The sequence below is a fragment of the Mustela erminea genome, chromosome 6 (genome assembly GCF_009829155.1).
Source record: "Mustela erminea isolate mMusErm1 chromosome 6, mMusErm1.Pri, whole genome shotgun sequence".
Lineage (NCBI taxonomy): Eukaryota > Metazoa > Chordata > Mammalia > Carnivora > Mustelidae > Mustela > Mustela erminea.
The window spans coordinates 61,716,322-61,738,249 of record NC_045619.1 but is presented as its reverse complement, the minus strand read 5'-3'; the positions used below and the strand labels follow the sequence as shown (position 1 = coordinate 61,738,249).

The window sequence follows — 21,928 nt, the reverse complement described above, 5'->3', positions numbered from 1 at the left end:
AATTACCTCCTTCTCTAATGAAACCCAAGGGAAGTTTCTGACACAATAGTTGCATGCCAATAGATTATGAGTTTAACAACTGTTAAACTTCTCTAAACACAAACTTCTACCTCTATGATATAAAAAAAGATTTTAGCTTTTAATGAAGATAAACAGAAAAGTGATTCTTATAGACACTAGCTCTTCATACAATTTCTCAAAATACATCTATTTGACACAGTAATTTACAAAAAAGCTCAGTAATGTGACCTCAAAAGTGAGTGAAAACAATCAAACTCTTCAATGTTGTACAATTTCACTTTTTTGTATAATAATCGATAAAAAGCCTAAAACTATGGCAGTGAGAAGACACACAGCACAAGATATTAAAAGCCATCAATTTTAAAGACAGGTATTCAGGGGCGCCTGGGTGGCTCAGTGGGTTAAGCCTCTGCCTTCAGCTCAGGTCATGATCTCACGGTCCTGGGATCGAGCCCCGCATCGGGCTCTCTGCTCAGCAGGGAGCCTGCTTCCCTCTCTCTCTCTGCCTGCCTCTCCATCTACTTGTGATTTCTCTCTGTCAAATAAATAAAATCTTAAAAAAAAATAATAAATAAAATAAAGACAGGTATTCAAACTGGTATGCTCACTAGGTATTTTGAAGACCCTAAACTCGGTTTTTTTTTTTGTTGTTCTCCAAATTTTAAGAATTGGATTAAATTCTTTTTATCTCCATCTATTTTTTAAATTCCATGTATCCACAGGAATGTCTACACAAGTGTTTCTTTTAAACATTTTAAGAAGGGCGAAAGTAGGGGCGCCTGGGTGGCTCAGTGGGTGAAGTCGCTGCCTTTAGCTCGGGTCATGATCTCAGGCAGGGTCCTGGGATCGAGTCCCGCGTCGGGCTCTCTGCTCAGCCGGGAGCCTTGCTTCCCTTCCTCTCTCTCTCTCTGCCTGCCTCTCTGCCTACTTGTGATCTCTCTGTCGAATAAATAAATAAAATCTTAAAAAAAAAAAAAAAAAGAAGGGCGAAAGTATGCCTATTAAGAAATACATTAACTAAAAGTTAAAGCAACTTACATATGCTTACTTACCTTAAAAGGTTTGTCTCCACTGTGCGTCAGCATGTGCCTCTGTAACCAACTCTGACTGGTTGACGGAGTGTTATATACTTTACAACCTTTCCATAAGCAAACAAATACCTGTTAAAAGAAGAGCCATAATAATTTTCATCACTTATTTCAACAGTTTTATTCCTTGTAAATTCAAATGAACACGTTGCAAGTCTTTAACTGACAAAAAAAGCTATTAATGTATGAAATAAGCAAAATGCTTAGTTAAACTTCTGAACTTCCAGTATGAGGGGCATGGTTTTAACCCTTTTTTCCCCATAAGGCTGCCGTGCAATTCCTTCATTGGGGAATGACAAACCAATTCCAAAGTGTCATTGAAAAGGAAATATACAAAATATTAACAATATATCCCTAAGGAATCAGGACTACACACCATTATTTTTATATTTACTACATGAGGGAACAAGCATGTATTAATTACAAACATCAGGAAAATATAAGAGTATAAAGAAACAATAAAATCAAAATAATCAAATATTAATTTTTGAAGATGAACTTCAAAAAATGAGTAATTACCAAATTAAATTTTCTGCTCTTGATCCCTTATTCTTACATCCATACTAGTACTCATTTTTACATCACTCTATTCATTAAAAATTATTTCCAATTATCTTATGAAGCAAAATCTAATATAAAATGTTAAATTAATTCAGTTGCAAAGCAATGGGCATAAACTGCTCTATCATGATAGATCCATAATCTTGGATTCATATAACTGAGTGTAACTAGGTTTGGAAAGTATTAATCTAACAGCTAACAATCTAATCTTTATCATCTTCCTATTAATGAGATATCCGTTTTCTAACATTTTATTTCCATCAAAATGAACACTGAAAACTGTCCCCCAACATCAGTAAAAGTATGAATCCACTATAATCATAACCTTCAAAGAATAATAGGCTCTGCTCTTTTCTAAGGTAAGAGCAATTATAAATAGAGTGACACTTTGAAGACTTACTGCATGTAGAACAGAATAAATTTACATACAGAACTGAAGAAACAATCATCAAATAGTTAAACTTTTTTTTAAGCCTAAAAAATCAACAGTCTAAAATAACTGAATTTTTACTGAAAACCAAAACCTTTTTTATAACAGATAGGTCTAACAAAGCAATATGCTTTTGCTCTTTGACATGACCGTTATCACATATCCTGACTCCTGTAGAGACTGGCTAATTTCTTTCAGTTGAACAGATACAGAAATCATAACATTTCCTCCTTCATACTTCAAATACCTGACCGTAGTGTATGTTTATAAAATGATTCCTGAAATTCCCACAATTAAAAGCTACTTTTTAAATATATGTCAAAAAAAGAAAAAATTTCTTGAAACTACATGTATTTATGTTGTGGAAATTAATTCATTAATGTTTAATAATCACATGCAGATGACCAGGGCCATCTATCCATTTCCTGACTCAAGACTACTAGATTCTAAGTCTTAAATATTCAATTCAAGCAATAAACAGGAATCTGAGGTTGGTTTAAAATTCTCTCACAAGTCATACCACATAAGAAAAAAGCCTTAAAGCAAGTACCTGGTAACAAAATTAACATCATTTATGCAGTAATTTTTATAACAGTGAAGAATTCTGCTGTCTTAACTCTTAAGTAACCTCTGTGCTGAGTTACTCTCAAACAACTAAGGTAAATACTCAAACACTGCCCCTACCTAACATTAGCCAACCACTACATTTGAGAGCAACAACAATGTGACTTCTAATTTCTGTTCATAGTAATAAACATAAATATGGAGACAATAGCAGACTGTACTTCCACTAGATAATAGCCTTCACTATGAGTAGGTATGGTCTAGACTCTAGATGGAATAATGTCTATTAACATTGTTAGAGCAACACCTTCAGATTCAAAGAAAAACCATAACCTTCAACCTAATGAATTTTACAGGAAATGAAGTAAGTGTAAAGAGACCAAAGCTAACTATGCTTAAATATAATACGGTGAAATATTTGGAAAATAATTCCCGGGGGTGGGGGTAGGGGAAGAGGAAGCACTAAAGTTGCACAACTAAAGAGGTACCAGAACTCCACACCAAGGGTCCATAAAAAACACAAAACTGTTGAAAAGCTGAATTTCTTTCCCTAATCTATGTTAGTAAGACACTTTGGTAAAAAAGAGTTTAAAAATCTGACAAAAGGGTCTTTCTTCAAACTTGAGAGTTTTTAGATGCATAGTATTTGAAAAATGTTTTCATACCCCATTTTTAGAAACTTTCTCATTGTAAAACGAACCAAACGCCACAGGAATCCAAACCAAATGTAAAAGAAATTATTCAAGAATAAAAACTGTCATAGTTCCGGGACACCTGGGTGGCTCAGTTGGTTAAGCAGCTGCCTTCGGCTCGGGTCATGATCCCAGCGTCCTGGGATCGAGTCCCACATCGGGCTCCTTGCTCGGCAGGGAGCCTGCTTCTCCCTCTGCCTCTGCCTGCCATTCTGTCTGCCTGTGCTCGCTCTCTCCCCCTCTCTCTCTGATAAATAAATAAAGTCTTTAAAAAAAAAAAAAAAAAAAAAACTGTCATAGTTCCTCTATACCATCTTAAAATGAATTAAGATCTAGCTATATTAATAGAATGCTGAGGCACAGATGTTCATACTGTAGTCTCTCATGATAGACTTATATAAAGTTTATTATTAGACTCAACAGAAATAGGGGAGCCTGGGTGGATCAGCTGGTTAAGCGTCTGATTCTTGATTTTGGCTCAGGTCATGATTTCAGGGTGGTGAGATTAAGCTGCGGCGGGGGTGGGGGGGTGGGGATGCAGAGTGGGTGTCAGGCTCTGTGCTCAGCATGGAGTATGCTTGAGATTCTCTCTCCTTCTCCCTCTGCTCCCCCCACCCCACCGTGCACTCTCTCTCCCTCTCTTAAATATGTAAGTAAGTGCTCGCTTCGGCAGCACATATACTAAAATTAAATATGTAAGTAAAATCTTTTAAAAAATAGAAACAGCACAAAAGTAAATGACCTGAATTCTACTTAGAGCTTTCACACTTTGCAGCAATATAATGTTAGAAGAAAAGTTAACTAAACCTCTATTTCCTTTTTCATCCAACACTATGAGCACACATTTGCTACTCCAAAATACGATGAAAATGCAAGATTATATATTATATATTCTCTCAGAAGGACTATTTAACAGAAAAAATTGGGTTTATATTAGACACTGGCAGTCCTTTCTCAAAATAACTGCCACCAAATTTTTCTGCCAGACTATCTTAAATAAAAAAGAAAGAAAAGAAAAGAAACACCACACAGTTAATAAAAAAATATTCCTGGACTACCAAAGAATCTTCAAATTTATAATGACCTAGCTCAAAGATACAGAGGTCTAAAATTTCAATGTTACAGAGACGTCTGGGCTTTCTGCTGAGAAGTCCTGTGGAAAACCTTCCTTTACTGTCAGAATAGGTCAATTTTACCTTAAGGGAACTCCTCCAAAATGCCCCAAATGAAAAAGAATGGTACAAACCTGGGAACCTAGGGTAGTATAAATCTCCTTCACTTTCATCACTTGCTTTAACCCAACGTACCAGAGTATTTTTCTGACTACTCATGGCTTATACCTTTGACAGCTTGTGTGACAGTATAAAGATACATGCCCTTAATCCTCTCTGGCCACTAACATTTCACACCTGGAAGTGTACAAATGAATTCAACAAAATCTTCTTTAATTGTAAAATCTACTGTAAAAAAGATTCTGGCACATTTCATTGTATCCAAGTATGCATAAGGAAAATTCAGTTAGTAGTAAGGTAAATTAAAATCAGAGCCAGAAGGCAATATAATTTATATGCAGGGGTGGGGAAAGGGGATGGTTTACCAAGGAATTAGATTCCTTTTGCAGTAAGATGATACAGAAGATTTTATATAAAGCACAAGATATACCATCTAAAGTCAGGAAGGGGTTGGATGATTTCATGGATCCCTTAAACTTTAATATTTCTGAGAAAAAAAAAAACCAGCTTACTCTTTTATAAGATGTGAAAAAAACAAGAGAAATAAGGTATTTTTATATATAATTATTTTGTCTCAAATCAGTTTGCTCTTTCAAGAACTAAAATGACAGCTATAATTTTGTATCCCATTATTTTTAGCTACACTAAATGAACATTTTCAATTTTCTCCGTTAAAAGATATTTAATAAAACGAGGACAATAATGTTTAATAGAACACTCAAATTATAAGAATTAAGTATTTCTCCTTTATTACAAAATATATGACCAATTTCATGTTGTTCGAAGATACCAGATAGGCAATCAAAACTCAAAGTGACCTCCTAATGATTTCACTTCCTAGGACATTCCAATTTAACCATGAGTGTCTACAAATGTCATTTTTACATAGCATACAGAGGTAAATGACCTTATTCAAGTCTTTGAATATCATCCCTTCCCCCCAAATCTCCCTTGGGCCCTCTGCCCTCAAATACCCAAGAACATATACAAACATGAACTTAATCAAATGACACATGTAAAATAACTCCTGCATCAAGAAACAAACAGATTTCTTTCTGGCAACTCTTTTAAAGTGAGAAACAGTTAAAACAGAAAGAACAGAACACTAATGGATGTTAATGAACCACTGAAATCCTACAAGATGAAGTTTCCCCCATACCAAGACTTCAGTGGATATTAAGAGGACACTAGAATTAGGAATACTGGTTAGTAAAATAGCTCAGTCTAGTCTTTGAAATCCAGTCATGCATAGAAGTATGGACCCAAGAACACAATTCTACTATACCTAAGAAAAAAAGGGTGTTTTTTCCTTTGCTTCTTTCTTTTTGTATTTTAAATAGGAACAAACACTTTTAAGCGTTCTTCCCCCCACACACACTTTAAGTGTTCTTATGAAAAGGTACATCTGGGGTGCTTGAAGGGCTCAGTAAGTCAGGTATCCGACTCTTGGTTTTGGCTCAGGTAGTGATCTCAGGGTTTTGAGATTGAGGCCCTGGTCGGGCTCTGTGCTCAGCACAGAGTCTGAGACTCTCTCTCCTGCTCCCCGTGCCCCCACCACCAAATAAATAATCTTAAAAAAATAAATAAATAAAAGTTACATTCATAATTTGGTATTTAAAGGGTTAGTTTAACTTTTGAAATAGAATATACTCACTTTGATATATGAAAAGATCAGGAAAAGCTAAACTCTATCCAATTTCAGCCTCCAAATATCATTACAATCATGTGACATGGCAACATAAAAAGCTTAAAGGGAGGGAAAGAAGTTTCTAAGCTGTTACTTAATGGTTTTATTTTCCCAGGGTGACAATTAGAATGGGATGAGAAAAAGAACAGGAATAATATAGTATTTAGATCTTGCTAACTTACTGCTCCAATAAAACTCATCTTAATAATTAGAAGCATAAAATCCTCTAGAGGTACCAATTTTTTCCTCATTTGTTTCTGTTCCATCAAGACAGTTTAACACTTGGGGTAGAAAGAAGAGAAATAAGAAATCTAAAAAACTAAAATTGTGTCATGAAAATCAGCTGAATTACACATATATAAGATATCTAGAACAGCCAAAGTTATGAAGACAGAAAGTAGAATAGTGGTTACTAGTTGCTGGGGAAAGAAAGGATTAGGGAGCTCTTGTTAAATGGGTACAGATTTCAGTTTTGAGATACTGAAAAAATTCTGGAAATGGATAGTGACAATGGTTGTACAACAATATGAACGTACTTAACGCCTCTTTTAAAGTTCCCTTCAAAGAGGCCATTCAAAAAAAAAAAGTCCCAACTGACACCCACTCTATTTTAAGCACAAAACCAGATCAAGATTTCCTGTTACATAGTTGTATATAGATTTCAAAGTTTCATTCATACTTTCATTCTGAAAGCTTAGTCTATGTACCAGTGAGTGGTATGTAAAAAGTGATTTCAACATATTTTCTCCATTCCTCTGATTCTTTAACATTTGTAGTTCAGCAATTAATGTCCTTCAAGGATCAGGGCTCCTTTCTGTGGTCAAAACAGCATTAATCCTAAAATTAGCCAATCTTACAATAAAGTAATTTTATGAATATGCATTCAAGAAATGACATGGGGGGCGGGGAGATTCATTTCAGCAAGTTTATACTAATAGAAATACCAAGACTTCATGCCTAGCTCTTTGATATCAATTAAGTAAATACACCTGCAGTGATTACATGATAAAGTCTGCACCTCTATTTTTTCTACAGATCCTTAAAAGGCTAAAAAACTTTCTCATAAGGCTGTACACCACTCCTCAACATGTAGGATCCAATAATTATAAATGTGAAATTCTCCCACACCTACTAAGAGAAGCCCAGTAATCTACACTCTGATGATCCTATATATAGTTGCTAAGTCGAGTAACTAAAAAAGCATCATGCTATGGCTCAAAAGGCTATCTTACTGATATATTCCAAGTGACATCAAGCACTGACTCACAAAAGGCAACTCTGTAATAACTAGGAAACCAACTTGGTTGACAGTTCAACCTAAAAATCTGAAATATGAGAGAAGGGAAAAGATTATTAGAAAAGTAACCTAACCATTGAGCTGGGCTGTGTTAGAAAGTGAAAATACCATATGATGGGCAAAGTTCATTAATATACCATCTGTCATCAAAATCAAATCTACTAAGACAAATCTTTACTTATCAAATTCATGTAGTCAAAAGACTGCTGACACAACATATAGTGAAAAAGGCAAAGATTTCTTAAAAGAAATTCCAACGCACAAATATCACCTGTTAAAATGTTGAAGACATGCTTATATGGTTGCATGTTTTTTTAAAAAAAGATCAATCAATGCAACCTTGGAAATAGTTACCCACTTTCTTAAACCATAATGATCTTAACCATTTTAATATCAGTATTATCTCAATAGTGGTGGCAGGCTGATAGGAAATTATGTGGCCTAAAGCTTATCTGTACTTACAATGTGGCATTAATTTCTGGAAAATGCACTTAAAAGTGTGGTAACTATTCAAGACAAACCTAGTAAAGTTGAAAATAATTTTAAGGAACATTATAATACTTTGATCCATTATACTTTCACTTACCTAATTTACTTAGCTCTTAATTCACTATCCAATAAAAATTATATAAACGGACACAATTAAATGCATTCCTAAAAGGGAATAGGTCAATTCTCACTAATCATTTCTATCTAAGTCAGCTCTGTTAAAACCTGGGAAAAGATGATCAGTTCTCATTCACAAATACGAATGCAAGGTGTCATTTAACAGAACTGTATACATTAATCCTGGTACCAATAATCTCTCCAGTTAATTTCAGCATCAGAGATCATTTAGGACCACTCTAACAAAAGAAATCCTAGACAGTGCCAACTCCTAAATGTCCTCAACTTAAAACATCAGTAACTTGGAATAGGTGGCATTCGTTTATTATATTCCCACTATATATTAGAAAGTCTAATATTACCACTATATTTTAGAAAATAGAATTTCTTCCCACTATATTTTAGAAAGTCTAATTTTGTCTAAAGGCAAATTAAAATCCAACACATATGTTCTCTATTTGATTCCATCAAGTATGTGGGAAATAAAAGAAAAAAGTTGTGAAAAAATAAAGCCTGTGTAAAAACAATCCAAAATTACTTTGAGAAAAAAAGCCTAACTAGCAATTATAAATTAATAAAACTAATGAAAACAGGGAGTGAAAAAAAGAAATGACAAAACCAACCCCTCCTCGCTGACCATCTACATGTATGGAACGGATGTGATCTGCCAGATCTGGACTAGAGTTGAAGCAAGCCTGGCACTGGTCCCAACAACAATTATAGGCAATATTTTTGCTTGAAGAAGTAGTGCTTCCTTGTCCATTCATCATTGCTGGAGTTGAACGCCCACTGGATATTGTGCTGTCTACATCCATTATAGTACTGCTTATGCTACAAAAGAAGAAAAAAGGCTGTGTTATTCCTAGAAATTCACTAACATGAATATGATCTTATAAATACTTGATTAAGATTACTACTTAACATTCTGCTCCATACAAAGCATACTAACCATATTTTCTATTAGAAAACAACACTGATTTGAAATTATTTAGTTGGCAATAAAGTACAAATCAAGTAATAGTTTCCAGCTATAAATAACTGAGAACCAAGAGTATCTTTACAGTTCTGTAAATCACTTGTTAATCCAAAACCTTTTCCTCTATTCACTAATCTGAGGATTCAACTGCTTGTCACAGCCCACCTCTCTCCATCTCAAAGAAGTTTGGGAAACTGTGCTGTATTTTCTCTTTTAAATAAAAAAACCAGGGACACCTGGGCGGCTCGGTCAGTTAAGCATCCGCCTTCCACTCAGGTCATGATCCCAGACTCCTGGGATCAAGTCCCCCACTAGGCTCCTTGATCAACAGCAGGGAGCCTGCTTTTCCCTCAGCCTACTTCTGCTTGCCATTCCCCCTGCTTGTACTCTCTCTCTCTGACAAATAAATAAAATCTTTTAAATAAATAAATAAATAAACGAGAAGAAGAGAGAAAACTGGGTCCAAGCGAAGTTTCCCTGATTTTACTGAAGTCCAAATAAAATGTCTTTGCCTGGCCCTCATTTTTTTTTTTTAAAAGAAAATCACATATTAGTAGAAATAGAGTAATAGAAGTAATTCTGAATGCCCAAAATTCCGTATCTTAATAAAATGTAACACACTTTTGCCTCCCTTTTAAAAGCAATCAGTTTAGGGGAAGCTCGCTGGCTCAGTCAATAGAGTATGTGACTCATCAAATAAGTAAATAAAATCTTAAAAAAAGGAATCTTTAGAGGTCCCGGTGGCTCAGTCGGTTAAGCATCCAACTTGGCTCAGATGTCATGATCTCAGGGCTATGAGAGCAAACCCCACATCAGGCTCCATGCTATGCAGAGCCTGCTTGGGGTTCTCTCCCTTTGCCCCTTCCCTTGTGCTCATTCTTTTTTCTAACATAAATGCATAAACATACTTGTTTAATTAAAAGCAATTCATTGAAAAATTTTTTCATTTTAGTATCTTCCCAATACAGAAACTATAGGAAAATAGTTTCAACCACAGAAGGGTCAACAGTAAGAATGTTTGCAGGTTAAAATCCATCAAAAGCTATGTATCTACTTACAATTTAAGTAACAAAAATTATGAAAGTTCTATTAACTTTTAAGGGGTATGCTTCCCTACTCCAAAGTTATTACAGAAAATTTCAATGACACAGAAAAGTATATCTAAATCTGAACTTGACAATTTTCATTTTGTCCTATTTGCTGTATTTTCCCCCCTCAATCATCTGCAGGTTGCAACATGATACTTCAGCCACAATTATTTCAGCATACACCTTCTAAAAATAAGAACATTCACCTACAACCAAACTTATTTGCTGATATGTAAAAGTCAAAATAAATTTTAACTTATTAAGTAAGCTTCTCTTTTGTTTCCCCCCACCTCCTCATTAAGGAAGCTTAGTAATGATTTGTATCTACACCCTATGCACCCATTTAAAAAAAAACTAGCAAGGGCACCTGGGTGGCTCAGCTGGTTAAATGACTGCCTTCAGCTCAGGTCATGATCCTGGAGTCCCTGGAGGATCAAGTCCCAGCATCCAGCTCCCTACTTAGCAAGGAGTCTGCTTCTCCCTCTGCTCCCCCCGCCTGCCTCATGTGCACACTCTCTCTCTCAAATAAATAAAATCTTTAAAAAAAATAAATAAAATAAAGTAACTACCAAAAATGTTTCTGCAGGTTGCTTCAGACATGAAAAATATCTCAGATTTTACTTTCAAGAATGTTCACATAAGTTCATCTGGCTACCTACCAGTCAATATATATATTCCAAATGTAAACTCTAAAACTTATTTTAAAACTCTGTAATCTTGGGGTACCTGGCTGGTTCAATCAGTAGAGCATGTGACTCTTGATCTCAGGGTTGTAAATTTCAGCCCCACACTGGGTGTAGAGATTAGGGTTTTTTATTTCCCCTTTATAATCTCTATTAAACTCTCAAATGCAAATCACCTCTTGAATACCTGAACATTTATTCATATTTTTTGTTTTTTGCATAAAACTGTATGTCAGTTTTTCTACACTGAAATGTGTATTTTAATTTGAGCCGTAGAGATTTCAGTGTATGTGCTGCCGAAGCGAGCACAAGCCTTAGAAATTTCAATTTTCCTGAGGCCCTTAATATTTTTCTTACTGTTTGTTTCATGTATTTTAAAACATTTTGACTATAAAACTCAATACTTCTGTAAACCAAAGGCAAATAAAATATTAATAGTTTTAAGTGAACAACCAAACCACTCAATTTATAAACAATCTTAGGGAAAGAAATAAATATCTGTGACCTCTTCTGATATAATCTCTAAAGTATAGCAAAGTATAAACACACACACACACAAATGTAGGGTAGTAATGCTCTAATTTCCATACCTAAATCAGGGAGGGAGATATAGACACAGCTATCTTCTAAAGGCAAAACTTCTTTTAAAGGATACACAAACACTGTCCATGTTTTTTTGGAGGAGGGAAGGGAGGGTCAGTAGGAGAGAACTTTCACTATATACACCTTCTGAATAATTGTTAATCGCATACCTGTACTGCTTTTAAGTAAAAGTCCAAAATTAGTTGAAAATGAAACCAGAGCGACTATCTTCAGCTCAGGTCATGACACTGGAGTTCCAGAATCAAGCCCCGAATAGGGCTCCCTGTTCAGCAGGGGTCTGCTTCTCCCTCTGTCCTTCCCCCTCTCATGCTCTCTCTCAAATAAATAAAAAAAAATCTTTGGGGCGCCTAGGTAGCTCAGTAGATTAAGCCTTGCCATCGGCTCAGGTCATGATCTCAGTGTCCTGGGATCGAGCCCTACATCGGGCTCTCTGCTCATCAGGGAGCCTGCTTCCCTCTCTCTCTGCCTGCCTCTTTGCCTATGTGTGATCTCTCCCTGTGTGTCAAATCAATCATTCTATCAACCAAAATCTTAATAAAATAAAAGAAAAAAAGAAAATGAAACCAATTTTCTCCTTAAATTAGATAAAGTAAAGGTCAAGAGACTCCACTTACTATAATATATATTATATATTACTTAATATATCCAACTAGCAATATAAGACTATCTTACAGTCTTATATATTTTAAGAAAGTGCTTAGTGTACTTTTTTTTTTGCTTATTAATTTTACCATAGAAGGGGAACCTTGTAAGTCCAAATATCCACAAACACTAAGCACTAGGTAATTAGTCTATGTGCAGTATCTTTCACTTGAAACACAGTACTTCATGTAGATACAGATCCTCATAAAAAGATGGCATAATGCTGATGTTAAGAGCATGAATTGTGTCCATCAATGTCAACTAAGCTGCAAATGCAACGGCAGAGGAAGTAAGAGACAGGTCCCAGGCCCTAGAAGACTTGATCAAGAGACTGTCACACAGGGAGGCCTGGGTGGCTCAGTTGGTTGAGCAGCTGCCTTCGGCACAGATCATGACCCCAGCGTCCTGGGATCGAGTCCCACATCCGGCTCCTTGCTCGGCAGGGAGTATGCTTCTCCCTCTGCCTCTGCCTGCCATTCTGTCTGCCTGTGTTCGCTCTCTCTCCCTCTCTCTCTCTGACAAATAAATAAAATCTTTAAAAAAAAAAAAAAAGAGAGAGAGACCGTCACACATGTGCAGCATACCCAGAGTCTCCCATTCCGTAGCAGAGCCAAATGGAGTCCTGCCATATAGTCCCTCTTAGGTTTTCTCCAACTTCTAGGAAGTGCCCAAATCCTAAGCCTCCAGGCTCCCTTTTGGCCCCAGACCCATGCTGGAATCAGCGGTTCTCTCCACTCCTAAGACTGATAAAGGCAACAGTCCTGAGGCAGAAAAGCACAGGAGATAAGGTACAGTTAATTTCAATTTTGACAGGATACTGAGCTAGACACAGATGTCACAGAAAAATGTTCTCCTCCTTCCTGTAACAGTAAGATATCAAGATGATCTGAACTAGGCAAAAATAAACTATTGGGATTTCATCAAGATCAAAAGTTTTTGCACAGCAGGGGCTCCTGGGTGGCTCAGTGGGTTAAGCCGCTGCCTTTGGCTCAGGTCATGATCTCAGGGTCCTGGGATCGAGTCCCACATTGGGCTCTCTGCTCGGCAGGGAGCCTGCTTCCCTCTCTCTTTCTCTGCCTGCCTCTCCATCTACTTGTGATTTCTCTCTGTCAAATAAATAAATAAATAAATAAAATCTTTAAAAAAAAAAAAGTTTTTGCACAGCAAAGGAAACAGTTAACAAAATCAAAAGACAACTGACAGAATGGGAGAAGATATTTGCAAATGACATATCAGATAAAGGACTAGTGTCCAAAATCTATAAAGAACTTAGCAAACTCAACACCCAAAGAACAAATAATCCAATCAAGAAATGGGCAGAGGACATGAACAGACATTTCTGCAAAGAAGACATCCAGATGGCCAACAGACACATGAAAAAGTGCTCCATATCACTCGGCATCAGGGAAATACAAATCAAAACCACAATGAGGTATCACCTCACACCAGTCAGAATGGCTAAAATCAACAAGTCAGGAAATGACAGATGCTGGCGAGGATGCGGAGAAAGGGGAACCCTCCTACACTGCTGGTGGGAATGTAAGCTGGTGCAGCCACTCTGGAAAACAGCATGGAGGTTCCTCAAAATGTTGAAAATAGAACTGCCCTATGACCCAGCAATTGCACTACTGGGTATTTACCCTAAAGATACAAACGTAGTGATCCAAAGGGGCACGTGCACCCGAATGTTTATAGCAGCAATGTCCACAATAGCCAAACTATGGAAAGAACCTAGATGTCCATCAACAGATGAATGGATCAAGAAGATGTGGTATATATACACAATGGAATACTATGCAGCCATCAAAAGAAATGAAATCTTGCCATTTGCGACAACATGGATGGAACTAGAGCGTATCATGCTTAGCGAAATAAGTCAAGCAGAGAAAGACAACTATCATATGATCTCCCTGATATGAGGAAGTGGTGATGCAACATGGGGGCTTAAGTGGGTAGAAGAAGAATCAATGAAACAAGATGGAATTGGGAGGGAGACAAACCATAAGTGACTCTTAATCTCACAAAACAAACTGAGGGTTGCTGGGGGGAGGGGGGTTGGGAGAAGGGGGTGGGATTATGGACATTGGGGAGGGTATGTGCTTTGGTGAGTGCTGTGAAGTGTGTAAACCTGGTGATTCACAAACCTGTACCCCTGGGTATAAAAATATATGTTTATAAAAAATAAAAAATTAAAAAAAAAAAGATGATCTGAACTAGAAGGGCACATTCCTTCCACTTATTCTGTAATATTCCTAGGATAGTAAATACATTAAAATTTTTCATTCAGTTCTCCTTCCCAATGAATACCTATTGATTCTGTAAAACAAAAGTATTTGGACAAAAACCAAAGCCAGAAAAAGCACTCTTATTCAGGTAATTACAATAATTCTAAAGCAGTGTTTCTCAGTATTCTATGTATTACCTGGCATCTTAGCAAATGCAGATACTGATTTTGTAGATTTGGGGGTAGGACCTGAGATACTGTATTTTTAACAAGCAGGTACTTGTTGATACTCCTGCTACCACAGTGTAAGTAGTAAAATTCTAAAAGATCTTTTACCATTATTACCCAAGTAAGACCGATCAGACTATGCAAGGAAGTGTCTCCCATTGGAAAATGATAAACTAAAGCATACACAAAAACACACTCACAGACATACATGCACACCCTGTGACAACAGATAATCCCTAAGTTTCAAAAAGCACATGCTGTTAGAAATTCAAATGCAATATTTAGAGAAGGACATGAGACATTTTCAACCTAACAACATTCCCTTTTCCCTCTTTTCCATGGGCTCTTTTCCTCTTGTTAAGAAACTACCTGGCACACCAGACGTTTTTACCCCAACATCTAAAGTACACAGATTTTATGAAAATGACTTCCTCTGAGAATTCAAGGGCCAAGTCACTCATACATATAACAGACCCTTCTTTGAGAACTCAAATTACTGTCGAGCAAAACATCTGTGTGGTGGATATGACCACAGCTGAAAGGGCTGCCAACACTGAAAAGTAAAGCTTGCTGAATGACAAGATACAAGAAAAGAGGAAGCAATACATGGATGTTATATTGTCATCATGGAAGACAGATCAGGCTCTTCATGTAACAGAATAAGTTCACTGATTTGGTTTCAGATTCCACATTGCAAACACTGCAAAACAAACAAACAAAAAAAAACACTATCCCTTTTCTCAAATAGACATAAAATTAACCTTAAAAGCCTATTAAAAATAGCCTTCCTTTTCCAACTAAATATCTGCATGAGGCCAGATAGCCTTCAAATAGTTCAACCAAACAATTCATTGCAACAGACTGAATGCAGAAGTTGATATGAAAACTAGCTGTTACACCAGGTATTAAAGACATTAGATATAAATCATCATTCTTCAATTTTTCGTAAACTGGAAAAGTTATTCTATGGTAAGAAAATACTGTTTAGGCGGTGCCTGGGCGGCTCAGTGGGTTAAGTCTCTATCTTCGGCTCAGGTCATGATCCCAAGGTCCTGGGATCGAGCCTCGCATCGGGCTCTCTGCTCAGGCGGGGAGCCTGCTTCCTCCTCTCTCTCTGCCTGCCTCTCTGCCTACTCGTAATCTCTGTCAGATAAATAAATAAAATATTTTTTTAAAAAAAGGAAAGAGGGGCGCCTGGGTGGCTCAGTGGATTAAGCCGCTGCCTTCGGCTCAGGTCATGATCTCAGTGTCCTGGGATCGAGCCCCGCATCGGGCTCTTTGCTCAGCGGGAGCCTGCTTCTCTCTCTCTCTCTCTCTGCCTGAATCTCCGCCGACTTGTGATCTCTCTGTCAAATAAATAAATAAAATCTTTAAAAAAAAAAAAAAAAAAGAAAAGAAAGAAAATACTGTTTAGGGGTGCCTGGCTGGCTCAGGTGGTAGAGCATGCAACTCTTGATCTAAGGGTAATGAGTTCAAGCCCCACACCGGGCAGGGAATCTCCTTAAAAAAGAAAGAAAATACTGTTTGTTACATATAATTGGTTCATTTTTAAATTAATGTTTCTAAAGTTCTTGGTCTTAATTTCTGTTCCTGTAATAGTGATAAATATAACCCACATAAACAAAAGTTTTTTATTTTTTCAGTAACTTTAATAACTTTACTGAGATCTAAGTTATATTCCTCAACATTTAAGAAAACAAATGGATTTTTAAAAGCAAAAGGTCTGAGAACCACTGTTCTGGATCAAAGCTTAAATGACTCTCTAAAACAGACTGGAAAGATTATGTTCCTGAGATGGAATATTTTTATTTTATTCTGAGTGTAACTGCTGAATTTGAAATTGAATCTGAGGTCCAATGGGTAGAAGCCTTATCAGGAGTCTTCTTTTCAGTTACCTATGAGGAAAGTCATTTATATTGTGGATTTTCCTTGGTATCTTTGGGTTCTTTTCTTCTGCCTGCTCATAATTTCTAAGTTACTTAAATGTCTAACTTTTTTTTTTTTTTAAGATTTATTTGACAGGGAGAGCATGAGCAGGGAACAGCAGGCAGAGGGAGAGAGAAACAGGCTGCCCAATGAGCAGGGAGACCAATAAAAGGTTTGATCCCAAGACCTTAGGATTAAGACCTGAGCCAAAGGCAGAACTTAACCAAATGAGACACCAAATGCCCCTGAAATGTCTAACTTGAAAGGAGGGTTGAAAACAGGGGCCTGAAGGTACATGGATGTATAATTTGAATACAAGTATAATTTACTCTTGTCACTCATAAAACTTTAAATATCATAATTTCCTATATATACATGTGATTGATTAGGAAAGTTGGAGATCTGTACTGCATATCTAATTTAGGCCTCCACATATCCATTTACATAAAATTAGATCTGCAAATCACACCCTTACGCCTTACCCAATTAAACACTTTCCAAGAAGACTCAGTTATTTGCTACATGCTCTCCCCTCCTAGGGAACTAATAACAAATTAAAGGGCTGACATAGAACAATACTAAGAGTTTTACTGCTTGGGGTGCCTGGGTGGCTCAGTGGGTTAAGCCTCTGCCTTTCGGCTCAGGTCATGATCTCAGGGTCCTACGATAGAGCCCCACATCAGGCTCTCTGCTCAGCGGGGAGTCTGCTTCCCCCATCTCTCTCTGCCTGCCTCTCTGCCTACTTGTGATCTCTGTCAAATAAATAAATAAAATCTTTAAAAAAAAAAAAAGTTTTACTGCTTAACTTTGAGGTTCCAGTCACTTTTGCATTTCTGATATAAAGACAGTTCAGATCATTAAGTAATGATATTTTTCAAACAGAATTTCCCTACTAGTAATCCCCTTTCATAGTTCTTGATCAGTAGAACGAAGTGCAGTATCTGGAGACTGAAAGACAAGTTGCCCATATCTGCAAATCAAATTTTCAAGACTAAGCAGCCAAAATAAAACAAAGAGGGGCACCTGTGTGGCTCCTCGCTCATGCTTTCTCTCACTGTGCTCTCTCTGGCTATCTCTGCCTCTCTCTCTCTCAAATAAACAAAATCTTTAAAAAAAAAAAAAAAAAAAAATTGTTGAGGACACCTGGGTGGCTCAGTCGGCTAACTGGGTTAAGCTCAGGTCATGATCCCAGGGTCCTGGGATGGAGTCCTGAATCAGGCTCCTTGCTCAGAGAGAGTCTGCTTCTCCCTCAACCTGCTCTACCTGCTGCTTGTGCTCACTCTCTCTGACAAATAAATGAAATCTTAAAAAAAAAAAAAAAGCTTAAAACATTTGGTGAGACTGCCAAAAAAAAAAAAAAAAAGAATTAAAGAAACAAAATAAGGAGGGGCTCCTGGGTGGCTCAGTGGGTTAAAGCCTCTGCCTTCGGCTCCGGTCATGATCCCAGCGTCCTGAGATTGAGCCCCGCATGGGGCTCTCTGCTCAGCGGGTAGCCTGCTTCCCACCCCCCACCCCCCTGCCTGCCTCTATGCCTACTTGTGATCTCTGTCTGCCAAATAAATAAAATCTTAAAAAAAAAAAAGGGGGGGGGGCGCCTGGGTGGCTCAGTGGGTTAAGCCACTGCCTTCAGCTCAGGTCATGATCTCAGGGTCCTGGGATCGAATCCCGCATCAGTCTCTCTGCTCGGCGGGGAGCCTGCTTCCTCCTCTCTCTCTCTCTGCCTGCCTCTTTGCCTACTTGTGATCTTTCTCTGTCATATAAATAAATAAAATCTTTAAAAAAAAAAAGGAAACAGAATGAGGAAAATTTTGTTTAAATACTAAAACTGACAAACTTGTAACATTCATTTTTAAACTGCACTTTGAATTTAAATTCACTTAAGTTTTACTGTTCTGACTTACTTTATAAATTAATGTAAAATTTTTGAACTTCTAAAAAATAATACTAATAAAATATCATTTCACTATGTCTTGGACATTGGGGTTCCACACAAAAAATTCATGGGGGGGGGGCACCTGGGTGGCACAGTGGGCTAAATCTCTGCCTTCGGCTCGGGTCATGATCCCAGGGTCCTGGGATCGAGCCCCGAATCAGGCTCTCTGCTCAGCAGGGAGCCTGCTTCCCCCTCTCGCTCTGCCTGCCTCTCTGCCTATTTGTGATCCCTCTCTGTCAAATAAATAAATAAAATCTTTAAAAAAAAAAAAATCATTTGGGGGAAAAAAATTTCATCCACTACTCAGTCTGTAAATTGTTTTTAGATTGTTTATTTTCTAAACAATAGTCCTAAAACTGTCAAACTACAAGCTATGAAATGGATAGTACTCTTACATTAAAAAGTTAGAAACAGGGGCGCCTGGGTGGCTCAGTGGGTTAAAGCCTCTGCCTTCGGCTCAGGTCATGATCCCGGAGTCCTGGGATGGAGCCCCACATCAGACTCTCTGCTCAGCAGGGAGCCTGCTTCCACCTCTCTCTCTGCCTACATCTGACTACTTGTGATCTCTCTCTCTCTGTGTCAAATAAATAAATAAAATGTTTAAAAAAAAAAAAGTTAGAAACAACAACAGAAACAGAAAACATGGAGCTGTATCATACACAGAATAAGTGAAAGAGAGGATAAAAAAGTGCCATAAACTTAAAGAATGTAATAGGAAGGGGTATCGGACTGCCTCAGTCAGTGGAACATGCAACTCTTGATCTGGGGATTGTGAATTCAAGCTCCACACTGGGTGTAGAGATTACTTAAAAATAAAATCTTAAAAAATGATAATAAAAATATAGTAGGAAAACAGGATGATCAAGGCATCTAACTACTTCCTTCTATATTTGGAAGTTATTGAGATTCCACAAAGGAACTTTCCTAATCTCTAAAGAATCAAGGCTGTTTTATTTTTGTTCTTCAATGAAAACCATACAATCTTTAGAAAGTCTTAGGTTTATAAGCTCCTATCTTGCTATAAAACAAATATTCTATAATTTTTACTTTAAAAAGAATGAAACACTGTCTTGCATATGGACTGAAGAAAATGGCATGAGATAAAAGGAAATAAAAATTCTGATTTGTAACTTACATTTAACAGGATCACAGCAAGCATTATAAACTTAGCTTAATTCTAACTGGTAAGAGCTTTACACAGAAATACATATACTATACATAATTTTCAAGGTATTTATCAAACTGTAGGTAAACAGCTTTATATCCACACACCAGGGATCCGTAATCTAATCACCCAACTAGGTAAGCTGTTACTTGACTAACAGGTTATGTTCCTGTCATCTATGAAATTGCTACTCATTACTAGAATGATTACTCTATGTTTCTCCCATGCTTATAATCAAAATTATTAAAGGCTAAAATTCAAAAGAGTGGCAACCATTTAGGACAAACCTGTATTCTTGAAAAGTGTGAAGCTGTATACCTGACATTATATGGATAATATACAACTTTAAGAGTAAAATTCTACTATTTCTCAACTCCATTTGTTGGAATGGACTATAATTTTGTGCCCTGCTCCTTATTCTAGACATTGACAATGGGACTGAAAGTCATTAAACTAAGCAAGTTAAAGGAAACAGGCACTTCAAGAAAATTATGAACTGTCTGGCCATTACATTTTATGACTCTTAAAAAAAAAAAATCATAGAACTTACTGAATCAAAATTTACATCACAAAAGTAAGGTATTTTATTTAAATCTGAGCTCCTATTCTTTACTATAACAGCTAACACTTACTGAGTATATTTCCCGAAGATGGCCACACCATATATACACTTTCCCACATCCTTTTCTTACAATATGGCATCAGGGTGCTGAGGGGCCATTATTACCTCCCCTTGAACGTGAACAAACCTGAGACTACTACAAAAGTGATACTTCAAGGGGCGCCTGGGTGGCTCAGATGGTTAAAGCCTCTGCCTTCAGCTCAGGTCATGATCCCAGAGTCCTGGGATCGAGCCCCGCATCGGGCTCTCTGCTCGGCGGGGAACCTCCTTCCTCCTCTCTCTCTGCCTGCTTCTCTGCCTACTTGTGATCTCTGTCTGTCAAATAAATAAATAAAATCTTAAAAAAAATAAAATAAATTTTTAAAAAGTGATACTTCAAGACTTACAAGGCGAGGTCATAAAAGGCAATACTACAGCTTCAGCCTGACTCACTCTTGGGACACACAGCTTGGGAGACCAGAACTACCACATTTAGAAATCTGGCTCCCCTGAAACCACCATGATCAAGAGACCTCCTGAAAAAAGTACACAGAGCTAGAGAGAGATGCCAGGGAGTCCCAGATATTTCAGTCTTCTCAGCCCAGGCACCACATATGTGACAAATAGGTGAGTGCGTAAGTGAGTTTTCTGATTTCACTTCCCAGCCTTTATGCCGTTGTTCTAAATTGATACCAAGTATGATGATGATGTGATCTAAACCTACCCAGCCCTTAGATCTAAACCTACCCAGATCTGATTTGTAAGCAAAATAAAAATGTTTTTAATCACTAAATGTTGGTGTTGGCTGTCATGCAGCCATAGTAAGTGGAAGAATGCTTGACATGTATTAACTCATTTAATATTTACAACAACCACATGAGACAGGTACATTAGTATCCTCAACTTAACAGATAAGAGATTGAAACATAGAAATTACGTGACTTGCCCAAAGTCATACAAATTCAAAACACTAACGTCAAACAACTCAGTTGCCACATTTATAACAAAGGCAAAACATGAGAAACCACAGATTTGAGAAATACTGGATGGAATGCAGCCCTTATCGTATGTCAAAATAAGTTTCACTTGGTGTGCCCATACAAAAAGTTGTTTCTTTGCTTTTGTACATCTAAAATACACACAACACAAAAGATATTTAACGTTTATATATAATTTGATTCTTTGAGGTAGATAGTTTTGCTAACAAGATATTAAATTTGATTCCTGGGGCACCTGGGTGGCTCAGTCGGTTAAACGTCGCACTCGTGATTTTGGCTCAGGTCAAGATCTCAGGATTGTGAGATAGAGTCCCGCATCTGGCTTTGAGCTGGGCAAAGAGCCTGCTTAAGATTCTCTCCCTCTCCTTCTGCCTCGGTGGGTTCTCTCTCTCTCAACAACAACAACCAAAAAAGATTCCTCCAAGTCAATTAGCTTCATAAAAAACTTAATTCAGGGCGCCTGGGTGGCTCAGTTGGTTGGAAGACTGCCTTCAGCTCAGGTCATGATCCCAGCGTCCTGGGATCGAGTCCCGCATCGGGCTCCTTGCTCCGCAGGGAGCCTGCTTGTCCCTCTGACTCTGCCTTCCACTCTGTCTGCCTGTGCTCGCTCTCGCTCGCTCTCTCTCTGACAAATAAATAAATAAAATCTTTTAAAAATAAATAAATAAATGGGATAAAGGAAT

The 21,928-nt window shown here is 37.3% G+C and overlaps 1 protein-coding gene across 1 annotated transcript in view; it reads right to left on the bottom strand.

The window, feature by feature from the left end:
- Positions 1 to 21,928, bottom strand: part of AEBP2 (AE binding protein 2) — a 63,659-nt gene that overhangs the window by 29,438 nt on the left and 12,293 nt on the right. Inside the window, exons 2-3 of the mRNA XM_032347478.1 lie at positions 8,802 to 9,009; positions 1,074 to 1,181 (exon numbers count right to left, since the gene is read on the bottom strand). Coding sequence (XP_032203369.1) covers positions 1,074 to 1,181; positions 8,802 to 9,009 — 316 coding nt within the window. The remainder of the gene's footprint in view (positions 1 to 1,073; positions 1,182 to 8,801; positions 9,010 to 21,928) is intronic.